Genomic DNA, 27,916 nt, shown 5'->3' with positions numbered 1-27,916 from the left:
AGGGGCCCTGTGCTGAACTAAACCTTGATTGCGCAATAACACTGAAAAATCAGTGCCGTGATAATATTTGCTAATTTTTATTATTTTTCACTATTATGTTACTTATGATAAATAGATCTGGAAAAAGTATATTACACCATAGACTAAGAAAGTATACACTTTAGTCTATGATTACACACTCTTTTTAGGCGCCTTTATTGTGTAGAGTATATATCTCCTAAATAACTCATGGCATTTCTCTGTTGAGAAAAAACTTCCCAGTTTTACGAAACCACTGTTTAAGCTATTGGTATGACCCAGCGGCGTAGGCACCAGGGGGGCAAGGGGGCAATGCCCCTCTCTAGAGTTTTGCTGGGAGGGGCAACTAATGTTATTGCCCCCTTCAACTTTTTGATCAGTTGAAATCTTCAAAAGGCTCAAATTTTAAAAGCATATAAAGCTTGTAGAACCTCAACTGTGTTTAAATTTCAGTCTTTTCCCGCCAATTTACATAGTAGTAAAATGTACACGTGCATTCGGAGAAGCTACACTCCATTAAAAATTCAAAACCATTCTTCAGACCCATTTTGGTTTCTATTTGCCCCCTCCAACTTCTAGAACGTTCCTACGCCCCTGGTATGACCTCACTGCTTTGTAAAATCATCACAGCTGTAGAGTGGTAGTTAGCAAAAATGAAAAATTATTACACTGCTGCAGAGAGAGATAAAGGCCCAAACACACATACGGTTCGCAAGCGATTTCGCCTTCGAATTTTCGCGCGCGAAGGCTATGTGTGCATCCGCCTTTAGAGTATAATATCGCAAAGAAAATTGAAAAAGGAATAGAAAATTCATTTTGAAATTTGTTAGGACTATTGACATCCGGAAAATGTTATAACGTGAGCCTTATTTATTGTAATATTACTAATTCTGAAATGTTTACGTAAAGTGATAGCTTTAATAAGTAGAGAAATTTTAAACACCGCTATGTTCTGTAGTTTCTATTCCATTTTGTTATTTCCTCTGAGAGAGGGAGCAAATCTTCGCTCACGGAGCACTAGCGACATCTATGCGATAATGTTAAAAACAAGATCAAGAGAGAGCTCCGTGAGGTTTTAGAGATTTTAGTGAACTTTGTTGGTACTTTGGGATGTCTTTACAACCTTTTGTGGATAATAATTTGCATGGTGAGAATAACTTTACTACAATTTGTACAATATTAAATTTCATACGATAAGATTCATGTGTAAAAAAGGTCACAGATTACTTGTTTAGGGTAAAGTAGTCTTGTTCATGGGCGAATTAAAGTAGGACATGACTTTTCCCAAAAAAGCGTACGGCTAGAAAAACACCTTCTAGTGGCGTGATCTATCGGTCACTTTTAATTAAACAGGAAGTATAACCGTTTTAGATCAAACCACGTGACTCTTGTAGGGGGGGGGGATTTTTATTTGAATTCCCGAGCACATGTCGTGGTGTGGTTATTATGTAGGTCCATGTAAGTATATAATATTATAATATAATAAAAATTGGTAATAACATTTAATAACAAATATTATGTTCTTTTTAGAATGTTTAAGCTACAAACCTATCTGACTTTAGGAATAGAACCGCCTCCCCTTGTAATTTTATCAGGTAAATCAAATGTTACATTTAACCCTAACTTTCTAAGCAACCAAATTACTTTTAATTTCAGATTCAGATGTTGATGAAGTTGCAGATGCCAGCGAATTAACTTTTCAGTGGTATGTGTAATTAGTTTTTTTTTTAGTTTTAGAGTGTGTAGTCAATGTTTCTTTTAATTTATCAGTGAGAATACCCCACCGAAGAAAAAGAAGAAAATCAAAGGTAGAAGAGATCGCATTGTCAGCCAAGAAAACTATGAAAGAATGTTTTCATGTGTTTTCAATTATGCAATTGGTGCAATAGAAACTACTTTAAATGAGATGGAACTGCCGGAGCCAAATGCAAGGGTCTTGAAATGGGCATTGCTACTTAACAATAGCGGAACTATCTCTACTTTGAAAGTTCTCTTAAGAGAAGCTTTAACTAATACCCCTGAAGAGAAATATGTTGCCGTCACAGAAGCAATGAAAGCAAATGAAAGCTTTATCAACACTATTTTGGACACTATGTCAAGTATTTCTGTAAGTTCATTTTATTCATGGAAATTATTGTTTATAGAGAACTTATTTTTTTCCCTCAATTTGTTTATACAAATAGGAACCTCAAATATCAAAGTTCCTAAAGACTAGAGCTGTAACTTTTTTGCTGTTGCATATTTTCGAAATGAGTCTAAAATATATCAATGAATCACCAAACAAACTTCTACCAAATGATGAAAAAGGTAACGAAGGTGCCCTTTTTTATGTTATAGGGACCCTATTAAGGTCACTTCAAAAGTCACCCATGGGGGCTTTAATTGTAAAAGAAATTACTTGTGATAAGAATGATGATGAATGTGTAGAAATTGCAATTAAAAACTGGACTGTGATACAAGATCGTGGAGCCCTCCTATATCCAAAAAAGATTACTTATCATTTTTTTACTAACATTCACCGTATCATTAGCAATTCATTTTGTCAAGCAAAAAAACAGGAATTAGATCGAAAAGAAACTGTCAAAAGTGCAATACAAAAGGACACTGATATACAAACATTTTGGACCCAAGTTTGCGATTCGTGTAACATAGCAAATGAAGAGAGAAACAGGTTGTTGGCAAAAGTCATAAGCCAATTCATAAACACAGTAGCAAATGGCCATGTGAGACATGAAAAAGATGTTTTGAAAGAAGAGCAACGTTTGAAGAACAAGAAATCTAAGGCGAAAAAAGCTTTGAGAAAACAACTAAGCGAAATATCCAACTGTATCCCATAAACCGATGATTCCAATTTAAAGTACAAATTTTTAATAAACGAATTTTCCTTTTATTTATAGATAGATTTCATTATTCTACTGACAATTTCTTCCAATTGCCCTAATTTTAATATTGCCTCGCTTGATAGCTGTTAATTTTGGACCATTGTTGCAAACCTGTTGGTATGTTGGATGCTGACTGGAACCACAAGCTTGTCGGTGTCTGCTAAATTCATTCTCTAATGGATCCTGGTTAAAGTTAGCAGACAAGACAAACTTAGCCCCCTTTGATAGTAAGAATGGTATTATCTCAACCATGCCCTTGGCTATAAAAAGAAAGGTTTTTTTAATTTCTTCAATTCTATTATTCTACTCTGTTTTAGGTAAAAGTTCTCACTCGTTTGTTTAAGCCCTGAAAGAGTTTCAAAACTGAGTAACATTTTCTTTCGCTCTTCATTCTTGTATGGTTCACCATTACTTTTCAGTCTTTGACTTACGTCATTTTCCCAATCACTTAAGTATTTTAAGAAGTCATCTTTTAGCCACTGTAAGAAATTCAAACACTCAGTCATTTATAATTAATTTCACATTCCGATTTGTAGATTTACCTTTAACCTATGGTCATTCGATGATTGGTATGGGTTCATCCATATATTTCGGTTCTGGTACCCTTCCTTGAGATTGCTGACATTCATGCAATCAAACCACCTGTTGAAAGTTCGTAGGAATAGAGTGGTTTCTGAAACTGCTTCCCCAAGTTCTTCTTCGATTGCATTCGCAACTGTTGCGCTGAGGACCTGAGTAGCCAGTTTAACTTTCATTTTAGCTTGTACTGCCGGAAACACGTGGTCATCTGTTAACTTGTAGGCTTTCCTTAAGGTAGCCCTACTCCGTTCATTGTTGTACAATGTAATGATAGTTTGCCAAACTAAATATTGACCATTTTTAAACATCCACCTAAAGCGACAACCATCGCGACTGTTAAGAAGGCAGTTTCGTGTTGTTTTTATCAAGTGAGGCGGGTCAAAAAGGAAGTATATATATCTTTCTTCGTCGAATGCGTGAACATTTTTACAACGATAGCAATTTTCTTCATCGCCGTGATTTTTTGTAAACACTTTCCTGTTAGTCGATGCCCCATCGCCAATAACTGTTAAAATTCTGAAGCCTTTTACCTCTAAAAGTGCAATGCACCTCCAAACTAAATAATGGAGTTCATCACCTGACAAGGCGTTAGTAGGGAAATGGGCTAGGGAAAATTTTATATTGGTTGTACAGCCCCGTACCATGAATACTAGCGCATGAGATGCAACTGGTGAATTTATGTTTTCAAATAAATCTTTTTCGATTGCTGACAATCTATCAAAAGGATCACGGACATTGATATATCCAATCAAATCTCCGTTTTTTTTACTATAGATTAAATCTTCCTTGATTTTCATCTCATCAATAACTAATGAGAAATATTTTTGATGGTCTTCGAGAGAACTAATATTGGTTTCTTCCGCCAGTTTATTAAACATATTTGGTTGAAAACTTGGTCTTTTACCTTCTTCACTCGTATGCCTTAACAAAGTTCTATAGTTGGGTAAATGCAGAATACCGGAAGATTCCAAAGATTTGTATAAACCTGGTGATTTGTGGTACATGAAAAGGCACCACTGTACCACAAGAGGGTGCCACCTCCTTTCCTTTTTACTATTGAGTTGGCTCATTTTTAACTGAGTACCAAGAAAAAGTTTTGGGAAATCAACTTGCTCGTTTAACCCTTTATCAAGAACGTCATTTAGCCATTCTTCCCCTTGCGGACTGACTGTTTCTCCAATCTTCATTATTAATTTCCTAATTTTTTTCTCCCGTCTGACCAGTTTTCTTTTTAGCTTTATTTCCTTAGATTTACTACTTCTGAGTTCATGGATGATTTCGGTCTGACTAAGGCTTTTGAAAGAAGATGTTTTTTGCTTTTTCTTCTTTCTTCTAAATATTTCGCCACGAAAATAGCTTCTCAACTTTGAGCAGTTTCCGCATCTTTTCATTTGGGAAAGAAGGCAGCATGACTTGTGGCGAATGGCATTGGTAAACCAGCAAAAGTTAGCATTTGGAACAGTCTTTTCTTTGAAAATATTTTTGTACAATTCTTCTCGATTACCTTCACATACATGGAGGGAAGAAACTTTAGCAAAACATTTGTCGAAATCTTCTTGACACAATATTTTGTTTGTAAAATTTGGAAGTAAAGTGTGCTCTGTGACATTTTGATTAAGTATTTGTAAAGATAAATCTAGCTCTGACGTAATAGTAAATGAAATGGTCACTCCTCCGGTTTCATAGTTAATTTTACAAATTTTCAAACCCTTTTCAAATTCAGTAATTGCCCACTCTTTTGGAAGGTTGTGTGAGTATAAAATTTTTTTATGAATTGAATGGAAACTTAGGAAATTTGTAGCTTTTGTGGGATTAGATTTTCCAACTGGCGTTTCAACAGTATTTACATTAACTTCAATGACAGGTTCTAGATCGGACAGGGTTGGCAAGTTTTAAACAAAAGGTTTAAAACAAGTGTTTAAAACACGTTTAAAACAATTATTTTAAACAAACACCAATTTGTTTTAAACGTTTTAAACTATCTGTTTTAAACATGTTTTTTATAAGGTAAATTTTCATTGTTTTTTGTAAGATTTTCGTTATTCAATATGAGGGAAAAGGTAGAAAAAACCATTCCAAGGCTCTAAGAAAGGTAAATTGTATTTATAACGGTAGTTTGATTTAAAGATTCTCTGAAAAGAGCGACTGAAAAGGCTCGATATGATTTCATAAATTTCATACCAGTGCAAAAATCCTACGAGCGCATTGAATTTTGTCTTTTTGTTTAAATAGAATTTATATAGCTGCCAATATACATCTATTTGGGACACTACCTATGCACGAGATAAAAGTAGGGTTGCTGTTTAGTCGGGTTGTGCCGGGTTTTAAGTAACAAGAAACACTGCCGGTCTAGACAGATCGGGCTAAAACCGACTAGGCGGCACTCCAAGATAAAAATCAAGGGATTTCGGTCCCCTTTCTCGATTTTTTAGAAATTTTATGACGTGATGGAAGTTTTAAGATTATAGAGGTACCTAAAATCTTATTTTATGTAACATTCTTTATTTGTGATGATTTATGACTGCAAACGTGCACATTTCAATAAACCAAAACTAAAAACAATGTGTGGATATTTTCCCTTTTCTTAGTTCTATGCGACCAAAAATTTCAGGATGATAACTATATTAAAAACCCTACTACGGGTTAGGTAGTATTTGCATGGGGCATCGAAAACCCTAAGGCCGTCAATGGTTGGTCAATAACGCTTAGCGAAATTCTTGGCTCGTTTAAATAAGCGTGTACTCATTGGTTCTTCTCAATGTGAGTTTATTTATAATACCATAAGTGGCATAATTACCCTAAGTGTGCCAATAGGAGCCTTTCCCACAGAAAATCTTCAATTTGAGCTTGTTCTAAACAGACCAAAGAACCGTAGGACTCGCGAATTCCGTTCAAGTACTCTATATGGTATTTTTAATGCTCGCGCCGCAGACGCCGCTTCGCAAACACATTACGTAAATTTCGTCACTGGAAAAATGACGTCATTTACGTCAATTTCGTTAAACAAGGTATCATGGAAAAATTCATCTTATTGACACACTTAGGGTAATTATGCCACTTATGATAATACGTTTAATGATACGTAATATTTCTTTAAATGAGTTTACTCGTGATTCATAAGAATAATGATTAGTTTAAAACGTGTTTTAAACATAGTTTTTTATTGTTTATTATGTGTTTTTTATTGTTCGCTTTAAAAACAGTTTAAAACAATGAATCTTGTTTAAAACAATAAAAAACATTGTTTTTGTTCTTTTTAAAAAAAACAAGGATTTTGCCAACCCTGAGATCGGAGGCATTGATTGAGTTTGATATTTCAAATTCCTCCTCTGGGTTACTTTGTACAGAATTTCTAAATAGAGATATATTTCCTGTTTTTTGCGCTTTTAAAACCGGTGTGATAGGAATAAATAATGATGTCATCATCGCAGAACGTTTTTTTGGAATTGGAGTAGATTCTGTAGTAATTTCATATTTGCCAGATGTAGATTCAGTTACCATTGAAGTAGATAGAGTTATCACAGTTCCAGAGTCGTTTGTCACGGTTGCAGAGTCGTTTGTCACGGTTGCAGAGTCGCTTGACACGGTTGCAGAGTCGCTTGACACGGTTGCAGAGTCGCTTGACACGGTTGCAGAGTCGCTTGACACGGTTGCAGAGTCGCTTGACACGGTTGCAGAGTCGCTTGACACGGTTGCAGAGTCGCTTGACACGGTTGCAGAGTCGCTTGACACGGTTGCAGAGTTGAAAATCACGGGTGTAGATAATGTTGTCAATGGAGCAAGTGACGTCTTTAGAATTGAAACTTGAGGTTTCACAATTGTCAAAATGGGAACTGTTTTCGGGAAACACATTAGGGATCAATAACAACTTATATTAATATCAAAAGCGTTATGAAACATACCTGGAGGTGTAATTTTGGATTTTAACCATTCTTGGGTTTGGAAAAATTGATGATCGAAGTGTTTGGAGCAAATGTAAGTTTGGTACTTAACACAATTGACATTAAAACCTGGTTTAAATTCCGCCAACCAGTCCGCCCATTGTTTACATAACAAAGGTTTAGTTTTCAACTTAGGGAAAGCTACAAAAGTAACGCCTTTCATGTGAGGTTTGTTAAAATATCGACTATCGCTATTGCATTTTGGAAATGCGCAATGTTTACAGGTAACCATATTAAAGGCGAATCGTTAACCATTGGCGAATCATTAACGAAAACTACTGAATCCTAACCATGGACTTTATTTCGCCCATGTCCTAACCGTCTTTTTCAAACGCCGTTATCAAAAATAAAATTCAAAAAAGTTTCAAACTTTCAAGGACTGCCGACAGATGGCTCTAAAGTCAACCGGAAAATGCGTCAGAATTTGTTCTAAATCTCATTCCCCCACACTATTTCATCCCCCTTTGACCGTGTTTTTAAAGAGACGTACCCGTTTATACGCACAAGCTTGCAGCAGTCATGTCCTACTTTAATTCGCCCATGTCTTGTTTAAGCCTAGACTGTCTGCATTGTCTATTGCTATTTGCGAAGTTATTTAAATACAAAATCCCTTTTTTTATAGGTTCTCTTAAAACTTTTCTAACACTACATAATGCCTGGAACGAGATGTGCGGTAGCTTTTTGCAACAACAGTTTAATTGCCACGAAGAAAGATCCGTTAAAATGTCATATAGTTTATCATACATTCCCCAGAGATGATGTTGACAGACAACGTATTTGGATCATCAAATGTAGAAGAAAAGATGATTTCAATCCATATACGAGTGTTATTTGCTCTACTCATTTTCTTGATGAAGATTACGAGCGTAATCTCAAAGCGGAATTGTTAAACTATCAACCAAAAAAAAATGCCAAGCAATTAAAGAAAACTGCGGTTCCCACCCAAAACTTAGGAATTGTATCTTCAGTCTCTACTGCTTTAAGAAACGAAAGGCAATCACGAGCTCAAAAAAGGGAAAGACGAAAATTAGTGAAAGATATTTTAAACTCAAAATTAACCTCTATTAATTCGGAGTTACAGCCCAGCAAAGATTTAATTCACGGGTCTACGTTACAGCCGATTAAAGTTGTAGTTCACGGGGCTACGTTATTGCCGATCAAAGATGTAGTTCACATGCCTACAGTTGAAAGTAACGAGAGTTTAATAAAAAAGCAAAAATGTTATAGCTTGGATCCATCCGAAAAACAAAGGAAATTAATTAAAATATGGAAAACAAGATATTCTAATATGAAAAAGAAATATTTGAAGAAAACCAAGGAAATAAACGCTTTAAAAACAGAAAAACGTATCCTGGACGTTTCTAACAAACAATTAAAAAAAGAACTTATACATTTGAAAACCAAGAAAGACAAAAAAGAAGCGTTAAACCATAAATGCTCTGAAATACTAAACTCGGTTTTTACCAAAAGTCAAGTGAATCAATTAATGGGAAAACAAATGGTTGTCTGGTCTGCTGCGGATCTCACCAAAGCTTTTACATTGCATAATTTTAGTGAAGGGGCCTATTTATTTGTAAAAAATGAACTTGGAATACCATTGCCAGGCCTCTCGACTTTAAGAGCACATGCCGCTAAAATACTGTGAAGCCGAACTCAAATACTAGGAGATTCTTCATTACACACCCCCGAAGTTCTAAACAATTACCTTATTACAATTAATTGTCAATGCTGAAAATTATGATTAAACATTTTCAAGCTCTTTTTTATAAGTGTGCTTATGAATTCGTTTTTCTTATTATATTTCTTTCGAATGTGTAGGTGCATTTGCTTAAGGGTCGCACCAGCGATTCAAAAATATGGATGAAAATCGAGTAGTAGCTCTTCAGTCGTTACTACTATCCTGGTAGCCGATCTGATGAACCATCACATTCTTCGATTTTGCCAGCCCTATTTGCGAATCTCGCGCGCGATAAATTAGTAAACTAAAGTTTAAAACGCTGGACGCTGGTGTAGTCTTTTAAAGGGAGTATGAATTACATCGAAAAGTCGTCTGCTAACACGATATAAGACAGGTTTTTTAACGTAGCTAGCGCCAATCACTTTTAGCTTCGGTTAAACCTGGTGGCAGAAATTGAAATAAGTTGACCCACCATAAATGTGGAAGTTCATAGTCTTTTTAAATAGCGAGTGTCCGTGTCTGACGCATGCGCAATTTGGCGAAAATGTAGACGTCAGATTAGGCTTACCATTTGTCGCGCCATGTAGGAATAGTATTCCTCTATGGTCGCGCGAAGTGCCATTTTTATAGTTATTTTTAATGGCGAATTGGTGCTTATTGAAATAGGCTTATTAACGCGTAAAGATAAAAAATTTAAAAACTTACCGCTTTCATATTTTCTAACAATTCGTCTGTTTCTTCTGGTTCCTGAAGAGGTACCACAACTCCTTTACTAGACGTCGATTCCATCTGCGTGTGATGAATCATTTCGACGGAACTTCTGAATTCCGTGGACAGCGGGGAAAAGGATTCGCTCAAAGGCGTAATGGTCGCTGATGAACGTTTGTTGGGCCAGAAACTGGGCCGTGGCGCCGCTTCCAAGGACAAGGAAGGCGGCTCAGGGATCTGAGGAATAGGTTGAGGCTGTTGATACGCTTCCAACGGTTGCGTATCGAACACCCTGGAATAAGTCACCCTCTTGACGGTGGCTTTCTGGGTCATTTCTTTCGAGTAACAAGTCCTGACGCCGTCCACCGTTTCCGAAGTGGTCTGCCAACCACTTGGAGCGGCCGGGTGCTGGACTCTTAACTCTTTCACTTGTCTCTCCAAGGAAGAGGCGCCACTGTGAACCACATACCTGGAACGTTAAGATAAAACCGAGTTATCCCAAAACTACAATAAATTAAAGTGTTTTGCGCTATTGAACTACTGACCTTGGCGTGGTAGAAGATAGAGCTGTGTCATCGGAAAAGCTCTCGAAGGATTGCCACTCATCGGCGGCGCACTCGCTGGCCGTCTTCCAGTCGTCATCTCCCGATGCCGAGGCCAAATCCTCCGGGTAGAAGGTGAGGCTGCCGCCACTGCTCGGGGTTCTGTACGCAGCACCTAAACCATTCCCATTACCATTCAAGACTCTTTTTTTTAGATTGCTGTTTTTGACAGACATACCGAAATAGACACGGAAAACGAGACGGACAATAGCTTAAAAACACCTTTTTAATATCTTCCTAATAAACACATAAATACAATAATGGTAAAAATATACAGTGATAATAGTATGTGCCAATTTGTGCAGTGCATTACAATTCAAATTCACGTTGAAACATCCGCGAAAATCGATCATCACTTGTACATTTTTACCTTTAATGTACGGAAATATTAATAATTCGTGTCCGAATTTTAATAGACTACTACATTTTCTTCGGAAGCCAACGAAGAACTATACAAGATTATTTTTGAGTTAAGAACCCTACAAAGCTGACTTTGGAGCGACATTGATAATTCGGACACGGCTAATAGGATTCTAGGAACATTGATCACTTTTTCGGTGGTTTTCAGACGAAGATAGGTTTCCTGGTGTCTAACATGATGAGCGTTTTAAGAACGTCGAAAACGGAATTGTTAGTTCGTCGGGAGGGTTGGTTCTTCAAGGTCAAACTAGAGGGTCGAGCGGCGGTTAATCGTTTACCTGTCAAGGTCGTAGAGGACGAAGTCGACAGGGTGCTCCGCGCCGTGACGAAAGACTGGGCGTCGGAGCTGCAGGACAGGGCCTCGTCGCTATAGTAGCGGTTCTCCATCGCTTCCAACCTATCAGCCATGGAAGCGATGAGACGCGATATCTCTTCTAATGTGTTCTCATCCTTCGGAGCTGTTTCTTCATTTCTGCAAAGAGATATTTCAGACAACGTTTAAATGCGTTTTGAAAAATTCTACCCATTTATTAAAGGGCAACGCAAGTGGCCATGTAGGGGAAACGTTTGATTTGGAACTATGTTTTCTTCTACAAGTTGTAAGTTGGTTTTCCAAGGAGGATTTTATACCGCGCGGAAACCTAATTCTCCTTGGTGTAGCCCCGTGGTGCAATTTCGCTCTCATTCGCGAATTTTTCGATTTTCTTAGCCCAACACCGACGAACCAAGGATTTTAAGCTTAGCTTAATTTATTTATTATGGAGTGAAGAACTGAGTTAGTTTACGAGAGTTTGACGTTGATATTTTCGATTTAACAATATCTCTGTCGATAGCCTCACACACTTGGCCCTATGTCCATTCTCAATTAACAATTTCCAAATCATTATACCCCGACAGAATATATATCTTTTTATCCGATTTGTTGGTAACCTCGAAAACTTCACTTTCTTCGGAATTCATGGTTTTTGCTACCACTTAAAGGCCTAGGTTTTCTTCTGCCTGTCCCGATTTTAAGCCATTAAAAGTCGCTAGGTGAATTGGGCCAAAGGTGGTGCCTTGGGTATTAGCCCAGCTGATTATTACTATTATACTATCGATATCGATTTTACCCGATGTCAATTTCCTTAACGCCCATTTGACAGATCTAGAGTGCTGGAAATTGGCCCGTAACCAGCCTCCAAAACTCAGAGGCGCTCAAATGTTTTTGGGGGGTTCCAATACTAAAAATCGTAATTTTTAACTCCCACTGCTGAAATTAGTAAATACGAAATTGGCTTTATTTTGATATTTTTTAAATTATGAATTTCGACTTGGTTGAAAACAGAATATTTTATTAAAAATACAGGTCACCGATTTTATATTAGTTGGTAGTTGAGCCACGGACTTGAGCTGTTCATGTTCCATTTGCGTGCTTGGTTCTGCTCCGAGCAGTGGCGTAGGAACGTTTGAGAAGTGGGAAGGGGCAAATCAGCTCAAGCCCTGTGGCCAGTCCCCTGCCGATCAGTAAATCTTTTTAGTTAGACAGTTTATAGTTTTTAACCGACTACAATGTTTATTTTGGAGGGGCATTGCCCTCCCCCCTCCCCGCGCGTCCTACGCCCCTGTCATCGGAGTGAGTACGACAGCGATGGATTCGGGGAATCTGGAGAAGTCAAATCACATGACCCCGTACGTACAAATCATTTTATTTTGTAACTTTTTTTCAATGGTGTGCCCCCCTCCAACGCCACTGAGTCAAATGGAAAACGCTTTTAAAGGAGGGCGTTTTCGTGGTATAGCTAACGTCGCCTGCATTGTCATCTGCTTTTTGGTTCTTTTCTAGGAAAGCTTGGTAACTCTATAAATTTGCTTTAGCTTTAACCTACACTACAAAAACCTCATTGACATGAAATTTTAGGTGTAGTGCATGTTATGATAGCCATTAGCAGTGTTCTAAATCACATCTCAGATAATTTCACAAGCACAAGAATCAAAATCCAATCTTTATCCTTAGATCAATTTTATGTCAATGGTGATCTGTTTTAAATCATCATTTATATCAATGGTGATCTGTTTTAGATCATCATCTATATCAATGGTGATCTGTTTTAAATTATCATTTTATCAATGGTGATCTGTTTTAGATCATCATCTATATCAATGGTGATCTGTTTTAGATCATCATTTATATCAATAGTGATCTGTTTTAGATCATCATCTATATCAATGGTGATCTGTTTTAAATTATCATTTTATCAATGGTGATCTGTTTTAGATCATCATCTATATCAATGGTGATCTGTTTTAAATTATCATTTTATCAATGGTGATCTGTTTTAGATCATCATCTATATCAATGGTGATCTGTTTTAGATCATCATTTATATCAATAGTGATCTGTTTTAGATCATCATCTATATCAATGGTGATCTGTTTTAAATTATCATTTTATCAATGGTGATCTGTTTTAGATCATCATCTATATCAATGGTGATCTGTTTTAAATTATTATTTTATCAATGGTGATCTGTTTTAGATCATCATCTATATCAATGGTGATCTGTTTTAGATCATCATTTATATCAATAGTGATCTGTTTTAGATCATCATCTATATCAATGATGATCTGTTTTAAATTATCATTTTATCAATGGTGATCTGTTTTAGATCATCATCTATATCAATGGTGATCTGTTTTAAATTATCATTTTATCAATGGTGATCTGTTTTAGATCATCATCTATATCAATGGTGATCTGTTTTAGATCATCATTTATATCAATAGTGATCTGTTTTAGATCATCATTTTTATAAATTTTATTAAGGATTAAGATACGTTTTTGAACATTGTTCATGTGAAACTTATCTCAGATCCACCTCGTTCATGTAAAATTTATCTCGGATCGACAATGTTCATGTGAAATTTATCTCGGATCCACCTTGTTCATGAGAAATTTATCTCGGTTTCACCTCGTTCATGTCAAATTTATCTCGGATCCACCTTGTTCATGTGACATTTATCTCAGATCGACCTGGTTCGTGATAGATTTATCTCAGATCGACCTGGTTCGTGATAGATTTATCTCAGATCGACCTGGTTCGTGATAGATTTATCTCAGATCGACCTGGTTCGTGATAGATTTATCTCAGATCGACCTTGTTCATGTGAAATTTATCTCAGATCGACCTTGTTCATGTGAAATTTATCTCAGATCCTTTTTAGACAATGGAAATAATAAACTCCGACCCCTAAATATGATCCCAAAACAACAACGGCCGCTTCGCAAACTGTCAACGAACCCCTAGATCTTATCTTTTTCCAACGTGTTTTTCAGAGTTAAACGTCCTCTCTAAATTTCGATAATTCCTTTGGCGTTGAATATCGCCTACTAGGCACATATTTTGACACGCCTATTTTTTCCTTTCCTTTTTCGCCAAGGCCTCAAATATTTCTCGCTCCCCACTCTCCTACGATCGAGATTTTATTTATAAATTCACCAGAAGCGTGGGGAAGTTGTTTTTAGACACTCATTATAGAGTTGGCGCACTTGACTATTTTTAGGATAGATTCGCACTAACGTTTCGTCGCACTAAGCGAGTAGTTGGGGGAACGCAAATGAGTAGACAGGTTTGTATATTAGTGCGAACTGAGTGATGCTTCCCCGGCAATCGCCGTACCAACGGTACCATCGGCGAGACGGTGCGTTTTACAAATATAAAGTGTAGGAACACTAACTTTAGAAGCGACGAGGCTATTATCCCCAAAGTTATCCGTTTTGATACGCTCTTCAATAAATGTTGCCAAAGGAGTCCCTTGTTACGGGTAAACTTTTGGGTTTGATGAACTTGCGATTTTTCTTTGGCTCGGCAACCCTTTGCTTTACGGACACAGTAGTACGAGATAAGAAATGAACAAGAGGGGAACTAACTATTAACTGAATGCGGAAATCAAAAGGGTTAAGAAGGCCAAAAAAATGCGGTATTGTCTGCACTTTTTCTCCTGCACCCAATTTCTTAAAATACAAAAAAGGGTTATCAGATAGCGTGAAAGTGGGGCACTAGTTATAATGGCAATACAATAGAGAAACAAAATAACTTTAATTGCGTAATTGTCTAACAGAAAACTAGGTCGTTTTCTGAACCTTTGACGACCTGTGCAATGCTAGGGACCGCTTATTAGGGTCCTTGATTAAGCATGCAATCAGTTTACTTATTTTGTAGAAAAATCTGCATTGACATCTACAGTGCTGCCATAGGTCAGGGAAATCGGGGAATTTGAAAATAGACTAACTTCGCCTTGAAGGCCTATCGGCCGAAGTACCGCGTATCGGTTTAATTCCATAAATAAATATATTTTAGTTTCCCCAAACGTTGTTGGTCTTTTTTACCTCTTCAACCATATTCATAATTTGAAATAGGCCTAAAAAGGTAGGGAATTTCCAAGAGTTTGTTAAACGTCTACGTTAAGCCAGGGAATTTTAAATTATATTGAAAATTTAATAAAGGTAATTTTACTATAGTTCTGTGATACATTTTGAGATTATTTTCAAGTTTCTTTAATATTCTGGTCATTTTAAAACTTAATTATTCGAACGTTGCAAAAAATGGTTGTTTTATTAATATTAAAATTTGTTTAAAAAACGTCAGAGAAAATATCTAAAAATGGCCAGGGAAAAGTCAGAGAATTTGAATCTTAAAATATTGTGGCAAACCTAATAAAGATGAGTTATTTCGTTGAAAAACGTCTATAGCTGTCTTTCTAAGACATTGGATAAATTTAGATTTTGTGGCTACGATTCGAAAGCCTAATTTAAAAAAAATAAAGATAACTATTGTTCATTGTCATTAAGTGAATTTTACACGAGGAAGAATGTAGGGAAAAACTAACATTATACCATTGGCCAAACTCCCAATTTTCGTATAAAATAAAAATTAACTAAATTTAGTTTTTCTTCCTAATTGGAATTCCGAGCATCGCGTGCGAATAAATGTTTAACTTTCTTATTTAAAAAATCAAAAACAATTTGAAACAACTGCCAGAACTTTCACCAAGTCCTTAGTATAGCTAAAAGTCACTATTTTTTTCAAGGTTCCCAAACTAGCCTGAAATCGGTATTTTTTTCAATGAAGCACCATCAGCTTAAATTAATTTATTCTGATGAAGGGCATTTCGCAAATGATCAAAGCGTTTCAATAAATAAATAATAATTTGGAGGATACTTTAGATCAAATAAATATATTTTTAGTTTGTTTTAAATTGATCTCATGTGAAGTCCGTTTTTCATGGTTATTTTTCAGATTGCGGTGGAAGCCGGGCCCGAAGCCCTGGAAATGCATGCCATAAATCTTTGATCTAAAATGCGGTTAGAACAATTCTAAGGATTCTTACAATACTAAGGTAATTGAAAAGATAGAAGTCGTCTTACTATTTAAACAGTCCGGCAAAGATGACGAAACATCAGCGAATCGTATAAAAAATACTCGTTTTCGATAAAGTACCAAAAGTATGAAACGTACAAAAAAAACTGGGTAAAAAGGTAAAAAAGGTACAAATCGTTGTATATAATATATAAAATTAAATAAAAAAGTGGACAATATTATAGGGAAGACTCCGTGGCTGTTTTCGAGACAGCTGAAGACAGACTGGGATATTTTTCCAAGACAAAATCCCCATCTTCCACGTGGTCCAAAAGTTAAAGAAACCTCGCGTGGTACACCTGCCAACTTTTAGAGATTTCATATATTCCCGGAACGTTTGTCTGTTTACAGTAAAGGGGAAGCTTCTGGTTGATGGTATAATCTTTCAGCGAGACAGGGTCAACAGACGCGGGCTAAACGGAAGACCCCCCTTTATCCGATCCCGAGGAGGAGCGAGACGAGGTTTTGCGAGGAAGATGCTAAAGTTCATCTCTTTACGTAATCTAAAAGCTCGATTAAAGGCGAGGATGGTCCGTTTTCGCGCTCGTCTTTAGTGTTAGGTGACTGTAAGGGTTTTTGAAAGATGGAGAGAATGAAGGAGTGGGATGAACAATATGGCGTGTTGGGATGTTTACGCGTTTCAAAATAATTATAAACAAAGTTTCAAGCGCTTGATTCATTATGTCTACCGCGCTGAGCAATATCCATTATGGATTTTATAGAAACTCGACTAGGTAGTCTTATAAAATAAAATATAGCCAGAAATATACAGGGAGTTTTGATTTGATCACCCCAGGCATTTTTCTCAAAAACTATATATTTTGTAAATGTGAAATTTTCAGGATGTATACATTTGGAAGAGATCTTTCCTATTTGTAAATTTCAGAAAAATCGTGGAATTTTTCACGGTTTTTGAAAAATATATATTTTTTACCGCTAGGTGGTAGACGAAAACTTTTTGTTAAAAGGTTGTAGAGCGTACTTACCAACTTAAAATAAAGTTAGTTCGATCAAAAAAGGCCAACTTTTCACGGCCAAAAAACCAGTTCATTGAAAGTTTAAAAAAAAAATTATTTTTTCCAAAACCGAGAAAAATTGCACGAATTTTCTGAAATTTAAAATTGCAAACATCTCTCCCAAGTGTATGCATCCTGAAAATTTCCCATAAAGCAAAATTTGAGGTTTTTCTGGAAAACTAACTTCAATTGAAAGCTGTATAAGTTTAATTTTTTATAGCCTATTTGAATCCTTCTCCGTTAAAGATATGACACATACTTCTGCTTATAATTTTGTTTTAATTAAAATTGAATAAATATTCTTATAAACTTCGGCAACTTTGAAATGGGAATTTCGCGAATCTATCAATTTAAACTTGCAATTATAAGCCTAAATCAAAAGAACCGAAAGTTCGCGTCAAAGATAGCGCTACAAAGAAAAAGAACTAACGACGACAAAAGTTTTCTTGGCAAGAACCGAGAAAGATTCATTATGGTAGACTTGAGGTCCTTTATTTCTATTTTTCGCCCGGACGCCCAAAATAGTGGCGCGGTCGAGCTAGGCTTCGTAGCTCTAAATAAATTTAGATGAAAAACCGCTTCGCAAATGGCTTCTTAAGATTCCGATTTCCGCAGAATAGAAGACGCGTTTTCGAAAAGTAATTTGAATTGTCACTTCCGGTGAGATGTCAAAAGGAGCTAATCCTTTGACGTTTCAAATATGTAAAGAGGTCCACGAACCCAACTAACGACATTGCCCTCCGTTAGAAGCCCTAAAAATTAAACTCGAGCTTATGTAAACAGTCGGGTAAACACCCCCAAAGCCAGCGCGCATTTAGAAGTGACAACCGTTTATTGGCATTTATCCAAAGTTCCGAATCTTTAAACGCTTCAGATCGCCCAAGAAGATGTAAGTTTTAAACTAAAGTTCCCAAGTTCTTGGGCCAGATAAAAATGCGTCACTTACCCGACGTAACCGTCGATGACTGGTTTGGAAATGCGATTCGCGAGAGATTCGCCGGCTCTTTTGGAATGTCTAGCGTCCAGATGTATCTTATTCCAGCGTCCCCGATGTTTACGGCAAACCCATTTTCTCCGAACCAATCCGAACGTTTTCAAATCAGCCTCCAAAGATTGTTCCAGTTCATCCAAGCGTAATTTTAACTGTATGAAATACACGTAATACGTATCTCGGTATGACATAAAGATTACCGTGGTATTTACCTTTTCGTATGTTTTATAGAGTGTTCGAACTAAACTAAGTCGAATGGTTCGTTCTTGGCTGCCACCTTCGAATTTTTTCCAGGCGCTCTCCAGCAGTTGAGTTATTCGGACGTTGGGTGCCGAGTTATACTTGAAGGAGTCGCGTAAGAAGAGGCCGGTTTCTAAGAGTTTCTTGCCGTATTCGTAGCAGCCCTACGTCAAATTCTAGTTGGTATTTCTTTCTACTTTAATATAAGTTTAATCGCGATGACGTACTTTCGCAGTTTCCTCCGTTTTCTGGTGATCATCTCGCGTTTTTTCAATTTCGGATTCGTTGGTCCCAATATTCACATTCTTGACGGCGAGAATCTGACAGATTTCTTCCAGCCACGCCACCGCTTGCTTGGCGTCCTTTTCGCACTTGTACATCTGTAGTTCTTGCTGCACCTTCAGTTCCTCGACCTCCATCATGTCCATGAAGTGTCTCCGTTCGGTGTCGCAACGACTGACTAAGGCTTTGGCGTTCGCCTCGTGGCGTTTGCAGTCTTGGATCACGCAACCCCCGAAAGACGTGGTGACGGGATTCTGAAGCAGTTCCATCAACGCGTTTCCGAACTTTTGCGTCGAGTCCCAAGCCATGTCTGCGCCATAAAAAAGGGTTAACTCTACCGAGTGACCAAAGTAAATATTCATAAATCAGACTTACTAACAGATTCGACCCAATGGGAGAACATTTTTAAAGCGCATTCGCATTCTAGTAGACTGCCCATTCTCTTAAACTCTTCCACTTGTATTTTGCAATTGGAAATCTTTTCGAATAACTGCCCGAAAGAATAGATATATTACGTTAGCAAATGGGTACTAAAGGCAAATAAGATAACAATACAATCACCTGATTGGAGTTGGAATACAAGTACAGGTTATTCTTCAGTACATTGCGTCTTTTCTCAATACATTGCGCGAACCGCTGACAGAAGGAATCAATTTTATTCTTACACTGACGAGCTTGCAAGGAATAACAAAAATCAGCCTTCAACATCGTGTCCACCGCGTGGCATATCTCCGCGTATTGACCAAACACGTTCTAGCAAAGTAAAAATATATAGGGGTTAACCGGGGTCAGTTGGTAAATAGATAAATTTTAGTTACCGTGCAGTCCACCTCCATGTTTTCGTGCTCTTTGAGGTAAGCTAACGCCATGGACTGGGTGTTGCCAATATTTCTCAAAACCAGTTTCTGTTCTCCTTCTTCTCTGATCCACTTTATAACCCGTTCTATTTTTAACTCCAATTCGTATAACTCGGACAACTCCTTGAGATTGTGTTCTTTTTCCAACCACAACTCGTGAAACCGATTCTGTTGATTCTTTAAGTGACTCATAGTCTGTTTCACTTGGTCTTGGCTCTGACCGTTCACGTCCAAATGCGACTTTTCGGGAAGATTGCGGAAACCGGTGTCCAAGTCGGTACCTAACATCACCAGAAGCTCCTCTCCTGGAATCCAACTTATATTACCTAATATCAAGAGCTAATGTTAGAAGAAACTAAAGTACCTTTTTCCAGTACTTGATTCGGTAAAGAGACGTTCGTTTGGTAAAAATCGTTCACTTCCACCAACTTCTTGCGAGCGGTGGACTTTTCAAACTCGGAGGAACGGTGGTAAAGTATGTTGTAACAGGACTCGATGTGTTTGGACATACAGGAACATTCTTTGAGATACCTTTCCAAAGCCTAGTCGATAAAAATACCTCAATGAAACCGATGGTTAATCGATAGTAAATCACTATACCAGTTGCTTTGTGAGCCATTGTCCGTGACTATAGAGATATGTACCCCCAAATTCTTCAGTAAGTTGAAAGGGATGAACGAATTTGTATAACTTCTGTTGGGTAACGTAAAGAACCTAAAGAGGCAAAACAACGTCTCCTTAATGTTACTTTTCGGCTTTTCTGCTAATTATTGTTACCGGAAATTCATAATGGCTGTTCTTGTTGAGTTCGGACACTTTATGTTTTTCTTTAAATCCGTCTTTTCGGAGAATTAGAACTATCTTAACGCGTTTTGATACGGTTGAAGCCTGGAAATTAAAAAAAAAGTTTATAAAAGCACAAAAAAATACGAATAAAACTCTTAAAATACCTGAAGGGCATCAAAAACTGTCTTGATATCTTCAATCGCATTTGCTTTCTTATCAACCACGAACGTTAAGCCTTTGGATCTCAACTCTTCACTGAAATTAAAAAAATTTCATCCGTACGCGAGTCAATTTGTACAAGAACATCAAAAGACTCGATTAAAGTAATCCCCAGAGTTAACCGTACCTAACAATTTCACCGGGGCGTTTTCTACCAGCCAAAGGTTGGTACGCCGCTAGGAAACACCCCGTATTTTCTCCGCAAATTATTTCCTCAAATCTACAGGTCTATTGCTTCCAAAAGAAGGACCTTCCGGGACGCATGCATTATTTATCCAGAGGATCTCAAAAAGAAATAGATCAGCAATCGACCCGGAGGAGCAGGTGCGGTGTCCAAATTCTTTGACATACCTTTAGACCTCTAAGGCTACGATAAGCGAAATAGGACGCAAAAAAAGAACCGTACATGAAGGCCGCCGATATCAAAATTTTATCTCGTTAGATTCGGTGTACTGGAAATCGGCCACCGTCTCGGCCTAGAACCCCAAGTGTCTTCTTTACCTAGAGCCGAACTGTCCGGTTGAAGAACGGCTTATTGGGGGCTCCACACCCTAGTTTCGCGTTCTGAAAATAGCCCCAGTTATCGTCTACGCTGGCGAAGCCTGATGAGGGCGAGTCACGACATATCCTACTCTGCAAGAAAGCTCAGCCTTTCTTTCGCTTTATAATTTTTCAGAAAGGGCGTGTAACGGAACTCAGGGCCTGAGCTTTGCCCACGGAAGATGTCTGGCAAGGATGACAGTCTAAGCTAGCCTTCATCGTATTTAATTGAATAATTCATTAAATCCCCTCCTAATTTGTCTCTAATTAAAGTTAAAGACTGTTTCGGGCCAATGTACTTGGAGGGGGGAGGAAAAGATTGCGTTCTTACTTAGGTACCGATCCCAGGTAGGAGAACAGGTCACGTAGGTCTTCTTTGGAGCAGCTCTCGTGATTAACAACCGAAATGACTGGAGCTCCATTTTTGTCCAAGCCTCCTTTATTTTGAATGAGGGTGGAAAGATTAGCATAAAATGCTCGTCATCTTTGAAAGGTGAAAAATTAACCTACCTGAGAGGAACGCCGGTTTCTTGTTCAAAATCTCTACTATCTGGGCTGCTTCGAGTACTATCATTAGAAACATTGAAAATTATTTTGGGTTATTCGCGGTATTGTTATAGTTTTGTAGACTAAGAAACCAAAGCTTTTGTTCGGCATACGAAAAATTATCATTTATTTCTGCCAGGAGTGTAAAATAGTTTATAATAAATTGGTTAAGCCAGCCCTCGAAAACGTGTTCTAATACGGGCTTAACCTGTGTAATAGCGGAAGTATAAAATTTATACAGGGTGTTTCAAAAGGTTATGCAAATCTTTTAAGGAGTTTTAGGGGGTAAGTTGAGAAGTATGCCTGTTTTTTTTTTTCATTTTCCTACGAGGAGTTAAAAGTGCGCCAGAGAGCTTCAAAGTGTGGCCTACTAGCCCCTGGAAGTAGGCAACAAGCGCCAAACCAAGCAGCAGGGACTTTAAATACTGTTTAAGTTTACTTTTTTACGCTGGTTACCTCGATTGGTTTACAAAGTCCTTTTTTACCTATCACACGAACGCAAACCTTAATGTTCTCATTTCCCTGCCACTTGGTTTTGCGCTGGTTGCAGCCTACTTCCAGGGGCTAGTAAGCTACACTTTGAAGCTCTCTGGCGCTCTTTTAACTCATCGTTGGAAAATGGGGAAAAAACAGGCATACTTCTCAACTAATTCAAATTTTTGCATACACTTTTGAAAGACCCTGTATCTTACGAAGGAAGTATTCCTCTTATTACTCTATTATTATTCGCTGGAAACATGGACCTTCGCAGGCTCCGGCTGTCGGTTCAAACCACGTTTCAAAAGAAAAAATAGTGCATCACATAGCGATTTTCTAAAACAACTACTGAAGAAAAATATAATTTATAAGTAAATATCCCTACGTAGAGTAATTTTTACATTTTTACACCTACGCTAACGATCCTCGGGCCTGCGAGGGTATATGTAACATGTTTCACTTTAAAAGGCCAAAGAATCCGTAATATGTAAGATCATAAGTAACATAATAACAATAAGGATGTCAATTAGGAAAAATTATCACCGAACTGATTTTCAGAGCTTTTACGCAATCAATGTTAAATTGACAGCACAGAGCCCCCTAGTGTCTAAATATGCTCAAGGCGAAATGTACTACTACCAAGAACGATACTGATCAATTCGAGGGCAAGTCCAAGTCGTAGCTTGGCGAGAATGTCAGTGTCGGTAAAAGGTTCGGTCAGGAGGTTAGCATTAAAACCCTAAGAAGTGTCATACTTATTTGCTATTATGTTACTTATGAAAAGATCAATCATATTCTGAAATTTTTCCACCCCCATTTCCGGAAATTAACGCGGGAAATTAGAAGAGTTTAAACGATGCTGTGGCCCTACATAGAGACTTCTCTTGTAAAAGATTAGAAACTTCTGGTTTTACTTTCAACAATTTATACAAAAATTGTGCATGTAAAACCTGAAGAATCAGTCTACAATTTTAGTAAAACTAGAACCATACTGTAAAAAGGAGTTTCCGGCGTTTTTCCGTTCTCATTTCTGACGTAAAAAATGCTTTTTCCTTGGACTTGAGGCTCAGCTGTGGTTAACATTACCACCAACAGCGTCTTTCGGGATCATATGTTACGAGTCAATACATATTTCACCATCTAAATAAAATATAAGCTATAGAGAAAAAAACGATTTTATTGATTTGGCGCTCGCCCGCGAGAGAATGCCCTCCAGTCAACCCGCCTATCAAACCTACTAAATAAATAATGTAATTAAATAAAAAGTATATATTTTTTCGTACGCTAGGGTGCATCCGGGAAACCGTTTCACTCCCTTTAATATTAAAATAATTACAGTTTCCCAGTTTGGTTTCGTATAAAAAGGGTAAATGCAAAAGTGTCTCTACGAACCTTTGAATGCCTACAAAGAGCTTTTACGTCCTTTTTCGGATAACAAAACGAGACTAAACAAAAACAAAACGAAAGGATTGTACAACCAAAACATTCGAAACTAACCTAAATATTAGACGGAAGAATTCGGGTGGAAACGAATTGATACATTAATAGCATCCATTCTAAGTGCTCAATGTCCTCCCAAAAATTACAAGTTTGGAGGCCGAAAATATATTGATTTCATTCCACAGAAAGGAAGGAAGCGTGGTCTACGTGAAAGCTTTATTAAACTACGACGAATTGGACATAATTTCCCGACAAAGGGAAAAGGACGTGCCTTTTTTAGCCACTTCTATAGGGCCTATAGACGAAGCTAGCATAATTGGTGCAAATTCAATGCAACGGAAGTCAGTTTTCGACGGTGGTACCTCCTACTTCGCTTCGGCACCTCGCGGCTTCCTCGGAAGACCAGCTTTTAATAAATTATCAGTAGCTATCGATTCATAATTAGGAAACTAACATCTCTTCCCGCAACTTCAGACATCGGTCTCCGATACGAACCTAATAATTTGTGACAGATCAATATAGAGTATAGGTTTCTTTAATTGAATCAAACTTTTGATAGCGCGCTTCAAGATCTTGATAGAGAACCTTTTTCTTTTGATACGAAGCCATAGAAAGTGATATCGGGAATTTCCAACTGTCTAAATCACAGTGACTGCTATAGTTCGATCGGCGTTACGCGGTGGAGAGTCCCTAGTATAGTTAATATTTATAATTAAGAAACCTTCTATTTAATAAAACATTGCGTGACGGGCTCGACCTAAAAGCGAGCGCCAAAGATAAGATTAAAACTTCTAGTCTCGCTCGTTTTTCATACGACATAAATATTGCGACAAAATAGACTCTGTAAACGCGTTGAATTAAATCTATAGTTTAAAGAGAAAGTCATAGCATCGAAGCAGAACTGGTTAATAAATTGTATTCTTTATAAGTTGTTACTTAACTATTTCAGTTAGAGGTAATTTTTATCGTCTAGTTGTTAAGATAAAAAGCGTCTATATTGCATATTACTAAAATCTTATCTATTATAAGTCCGATAAAAGTTGATCCCCGCTTTGAATCACCATAAGAAAACCACTATACTATTGCCAAAATGATGTATAATTTATCAAATATAGTATCCACATACTTAAGTCGCAGGTTATAGTCAGTCGTGGGACATTGCTAACAGATTCCACGTGGTCCAAGACGCAAAAACTTTCACCAACAACTCGCTCGCAATACGCGCTTACTTTAAGAACTGGTTTCGGTCGCTTTTCCGTTAATGTCGGAGTACAAATTATATCATTAAAAAGACAGGGGAGCTCCGTTAACCTCTTACCGGAATGGCATAATTAGAGGAACCCAGGCTTCACCCCCGCCGCCCGATTGCCGTATAGAAATTCCTCCAGAATTGTCAACGACTTTTCCCCGCACAACACGAGTCCCGGTATTTTCATACTAGGCGTTTATTCTCCACCCTCCCTACTCTCAGGTTCCGACTAAAACAGATTTCGTATTTATCGCATCACCCCACCCCCTCTCACCTCTATTGGATGAACTACTGTGACGTAGCCATGATTTTGGCGCGAAAGTGGAATTCAGTTTACATAAAGTATAATAAGAAAAATTTCATCTTATTCATTTAAAATTTCTGGGGGGCCACTTGCTCCCTGTACTCCCATTGAATAATCCACTAATGAACTATAGATGGCGAAGTTAGCCATTTATATATTGATTTGATATGGTATGTCGGTAATAAATCAATGGGGAGGGGGAGGCGAACTTTATCTTTCCCCCGTGGCTTTTAAAGGGCCACATCGCCTTTTGAATTTTACTAGGTTCCCGCGCTAGCTTTGGAAATAGGGCTGGAAATATTATAGAGATCCGTTAGGAAGGAGAAGCTACTCAATTTTCACCCAAGTTAATTTATATCTGGTAATCCTGATAGCAACTAACCACGATGAAACTAAAATATAATTGAATTAATAATTTAAATAGTTTTATTTAATATATTATTGTTGTAAGCATAAGTAACATAATACCCAAAAGTATGGCAATGGGAATTTTTTTTACTACATACTTTCTTAACAGTGAAGCTAATTTTTTTTCGAAATAACGTCACTCTCTAGCGGCGCCATGAAATAATCTAACCCAATTTCCGATAACGCGAATTTCCGAGAATTTGGCTCGTGATTTTGAATACCGCCATTTTTAGGCTTAATGCGTATTTAGCTGCACTAATTTCGTTTTCGCAGCGTGCTCGTAGGCAACATTCGATTAGTATTCAGTGCCGTTTTTATAGATTTATATTTAACCCCTATAATCAATACGCTAGCGCTGACGTCAGTGGTGCTAACACGAGGGTACATGGTATATTGTAGTAAATGTAACTTAATAATAAAACATTTTACAAAGCTATTCGTCGACCCAACCCTCAGTCTGAGTTGATATTAGAAAACTAAGTAAAAACAAAGCAAAAAAGATATTGTTTTCAAATCATTTTTAATGTCTTCAAGGATTGTAAATGCAAACCGATCATCTGCTGTTTTAAAATAGTTGTAGTTTTCTATCTTTTTGGTTGTTAAATTTTTTTAATAAGTACGGGACATCTATTTTTTCAGTACGATTTCTTTCAAAGGCGACATGGAAAGTCTTTGGGGACGGTTAATCGCAGTTAGAGTTGAAAATGTAGACTCGCATGTTGCAGTGCTACAACCAAAAGTGTGAACCGCTGCCATTAGTTCTTAAGTTTCACGAAAAGGTTCTTTGAATTTAAAAAGCACATCTAGTGTCTTTTGGTCTTTACGCTTTGACAAAAAGTCTTTCACAACCACTAATTCTTCCTTTGAAGGGAGTTTTATGCCTGAAAAATAATATTTTATATATAAACATTATTACAAAACCTACTTTATTTAATTAAATCGTAATCTACCTAATTTACCTAGACAACGTAGTTTCGTTATATCGAATTCTTCCACGCTAGAAATCGCAATCAGAAGCTCTTCAATTTCATCAAAACGTTGATTTAACTGGGAAACTACAACATCTATGGTTTCAACTTTGGACTCTGTTGTCTGTGGGCAGCTTCTCAGTAAAAATATAATCTTTATGAAAAGTTCTTTTGATTTTTCTTTTGTTAGGCCCTAAACTATTGTCATCGTGGTGCTTTGGTAAAAGATTTTCAGTTTCCTTCAGTACTGACTCATATTCTTCATCCGTTCTCATAGAAGTAATTTGGCAATTAAGAGACCTAATTACTTCTATCGCATCTTTCAGACTCGACCTGCGCTGTTGAAATATTTCATCTGCTGGTTTTAGTAATCCGAGAATCTTCTTACACAAAACCAAACGAAAACGAAATTCCAAAGAAACCATAACTGTCTTTATACCTATGCTTTTAGCAATGTCATCACCACTGAATTTACCAGATTTTATGCCGTCAAGCACTCTTAATATTTCGCAATAGTTCGATAACGCAACACGAGTTATATGCAAGTGTCCAGACCATCGTTGTTCTAAGACCCGCACAATTGATTTTCCTTCATATAAAGCTGCTACTTTACCATGCTGAAAAAATTCGTGTAACATGACACACTGATCAAAGAAATGCCCTATAACATCAATTTCTGATATGGTTTTAACCACAACCAAATGGAGCCGATGATTGTAACAATGAACCTAATTTTTTCTGCACTAACGCACATACACCGCCTTTCTTGTCACTCATTACACTTGCGCCATCATAACACTGACTGAGAAGGTTAGATTTATCAATTCCATTTTCATCTAGAGTTTTTAAAGTGGCCTCCGTAAACGTGTTAGCATCCAAGTTTTTGGTTGTGGTTATGTCCAATAAGGATTCTTTTACTTGGCCATCTTTTACATATCTTATAGCTATAGCTATATTTTCTCTATTATTTTTATCACGCGTTCCATCAACTAAAAGAGAAAAATATGGAACGTCAGCATTTTTATAATCTAAAGCTACACTTTCTCGTACTACATCCGCCATTAATTCAATTATGTTGTTTTGTATTTCGGGAGATAAATATGTAGCATTTTTTGGAATATTGGCCGAATACTCTAAAAGTTGTTTGTCTTTTTTTAGTGAAAATTCAAAAAGTTTAACGAACAAACCCCTTTCAGCTTTTTCATCAATTAAATAGCTGCCTCGAAACGCGAGCTCATTTACCGCCAAAAATTGAATTATTTCAACTATAGATTTCATATAGTAACGATTCTTCTCCAATACATTTTTATTCTCCAGAGTTGAGACAGACGTAAGAGAATTTGAACGAAGTATTTTTTCTTCCCACAT

The 27,916-nt window shown here is 37.2% G+C and overlaps 4 protein-coding genes across 5 annotated transcripts in view; 1 reads left to right on the top strand and 3 right to left on the bottom strand.

Moving 5' to 3' along the window:
• LOC149923567 (uncharacterized) overlaps positions 1-23,319 on the bottom strand; it is a 79,617-nt gene extending 56,298 nt beyond the window's left edge. The window contains exons 1-16 of the mRNA XM_090159821.1: positions 23,172-23,319; positions 21,667-21,723; positions 21,488-21,593; positions 20,562-20,652; positions 20,389-20,499; positions 20,212-20,325; positions 19,976-20,153; positions 19,573-19,916; positions 19,316-19,507; positions 19,130-19,244; positions 18,700-19,064; positions 18,445-18,636; positions 18,188-18,384; positions 11,107-11,300; positions 10,352-10,523; positions 9,804-10,275 (exon numbers count right to left, since the gene is read on the bottom strand). Of these exons, the coding sequence (XP_090015947.1) occupies positions 9,804-10,275; positions 10,352-10,523; positions 11,107-11,300; positions 18,188-18,384; positions 18,445-18,636; positions 18,700-19,064; positions 19,130-19,244; positions 19,316-19,507; positions 19,573-19,916; positions 19,976-20,153; positions 20,212-20,325; positions 20,389-20,499; positions 20,562-20,652; positions 21,488-21,593; positions 21,667-21,723; positions 23,172-23,262 (2,991 nt within the window). The 5' untranslated portion in view covers positions 23,263-23,319. The remainder of the gene's footprint in view (positions 1-9,803; positions 10,276-10,351; positions 10,524-11,106; positions 11,301-18,187; positions 18,385-18,444; positions 18,637-18,699; positions 19,065-19,129; positions 19,245-19,315; positions 19,508-19,572; positions 19,917-19,975; positions 20,154-20,211; positions 20,326-20,388; positions 20,500-20,561; positions 20,653-21,487; positions 21,594-21,666; positions 21,724-23,171) is intronic.
• Positions 1,076-9,183, top strand: LOC149923568 (uncharacterized). Of its 2 annotated transcripts, none has more exons than XM_090160775.1 (2): positions 1,076-1,165; positions 8,043-9,183. In XM_090160775.1, exon 2 carries the CDS (start codon positions 8,073-8,075, stop codon positions 9,063-9,065), a length of 993 nt encoding a protein of 330 aa, XP_090016901.1. In that variant the 5' UTR covers positions 1,076-1,165; positions 8,043-8,072; the 3' UTR covers positions 9,066-9,183. The 2 variants fall into 2 exon arrangements, with proteins under 2 accessions (XP_090016901.1, XP_090016902.1); XM_090160776.1 differs by having other exon boundaries at positions 1,142-1,254.
• On the bottom strand, positions 6,064-7,957 carry LOC149923569 (uncharacterized). Its single transcript, XM_090160786.1, has 3 exons — positions 7,382-7,957; positions 6,978-7,312; positions 6,064-6,069 (listed from the first exon to the last, which is right to left on the bottom strand). Exons 1-3 carry the CDS (start codon positions 7,650-7,652, stop codon positions 6,064-6,066), a joined length of 612 nt encoding a protein of 203 aa, XP_090016912.1. The 5' UTR covers positions 7,653-7,957.
• Positions 23,320-26,342: 3,023 nt separating the features above from the next.
• Positions 26,343-27,916, bottom strand: LOC149923566 (uncharacterized). Its single transcript, XM_090161633.1, has 4 exons — positions 27,305-27,916; positions 26,801-27,165; positions 26,540-26,682; positions 26,343-26,461 (listed from the first exon to the last, which is right to left on the bottom strand). The coding sequence occupies exons 1-4, from the start codon at positions 27,914-27,916 to the stop codon at positions 26,343-26,345; spliced, it is 1,239 nt and encodes a 412-aa protein (XP_090017759.1).

Source organism: Leiobunum rupestre, chromosome 10 (assembly GCF_980474605.1).
Source record: "Leiobunum rupestre chromosome 10, qqLeiRupe1.1.hap1, whole genome shotgun sequence".
Classification (NCBI taxonomy): domain Eukaryota; kingdom Metazoa; phylum Arthropoda; class Arachnida; order Opiliones; family Sclerosomatidae; genus Leiobunum; species Leiobunum rupestre.
This window is presented reverse-complemented; position numbering and strand designations above follow the sequence as displayed.

Coding starts and splice junctions, on each gene's coding strand:
- LOC149923569 (XM_090160786.1), bottom strand. CDS start 7,652: ATGGTTACCTGTAAACATTGCGCATTTCCAAAATGCAATAGCGATAGT. Junction 7,313..7,381: donor ATCCAAAATTACACCTCCAG/GTATGTTTCATA, acceptor TCCCGAAAACAG/TTCCCATTTTGACAATTGTG.
- LOC149923568 (XM_090160775.1), top strand. CDS start 8,073: ATGCCTGGAACGAGATGTGCGGTAGCTTTTTGCAACAACAGTTTAATT.
- LOC149923566 (XM_090161633.1), bottom strand. CDS start 27,916: ATGTGGGAAGAAAAAATACTTCGTTCAAATTCTCTTACGTCTGTCTCA. Junction 26,683..26,800: donor AGAACGGATGAAGAATATGA/GTCAGTACTGAA, acceptor TTTACTGAGAAG/CTGCCCACAGACAACAGAGT. Junction 26,462..26,539: donor AACGAAACTACGTTGTCTAG/GTAAATTAGGTA, acceptor ATTATTTTTCAG/GCATAAAACTCCCTTCAAAG.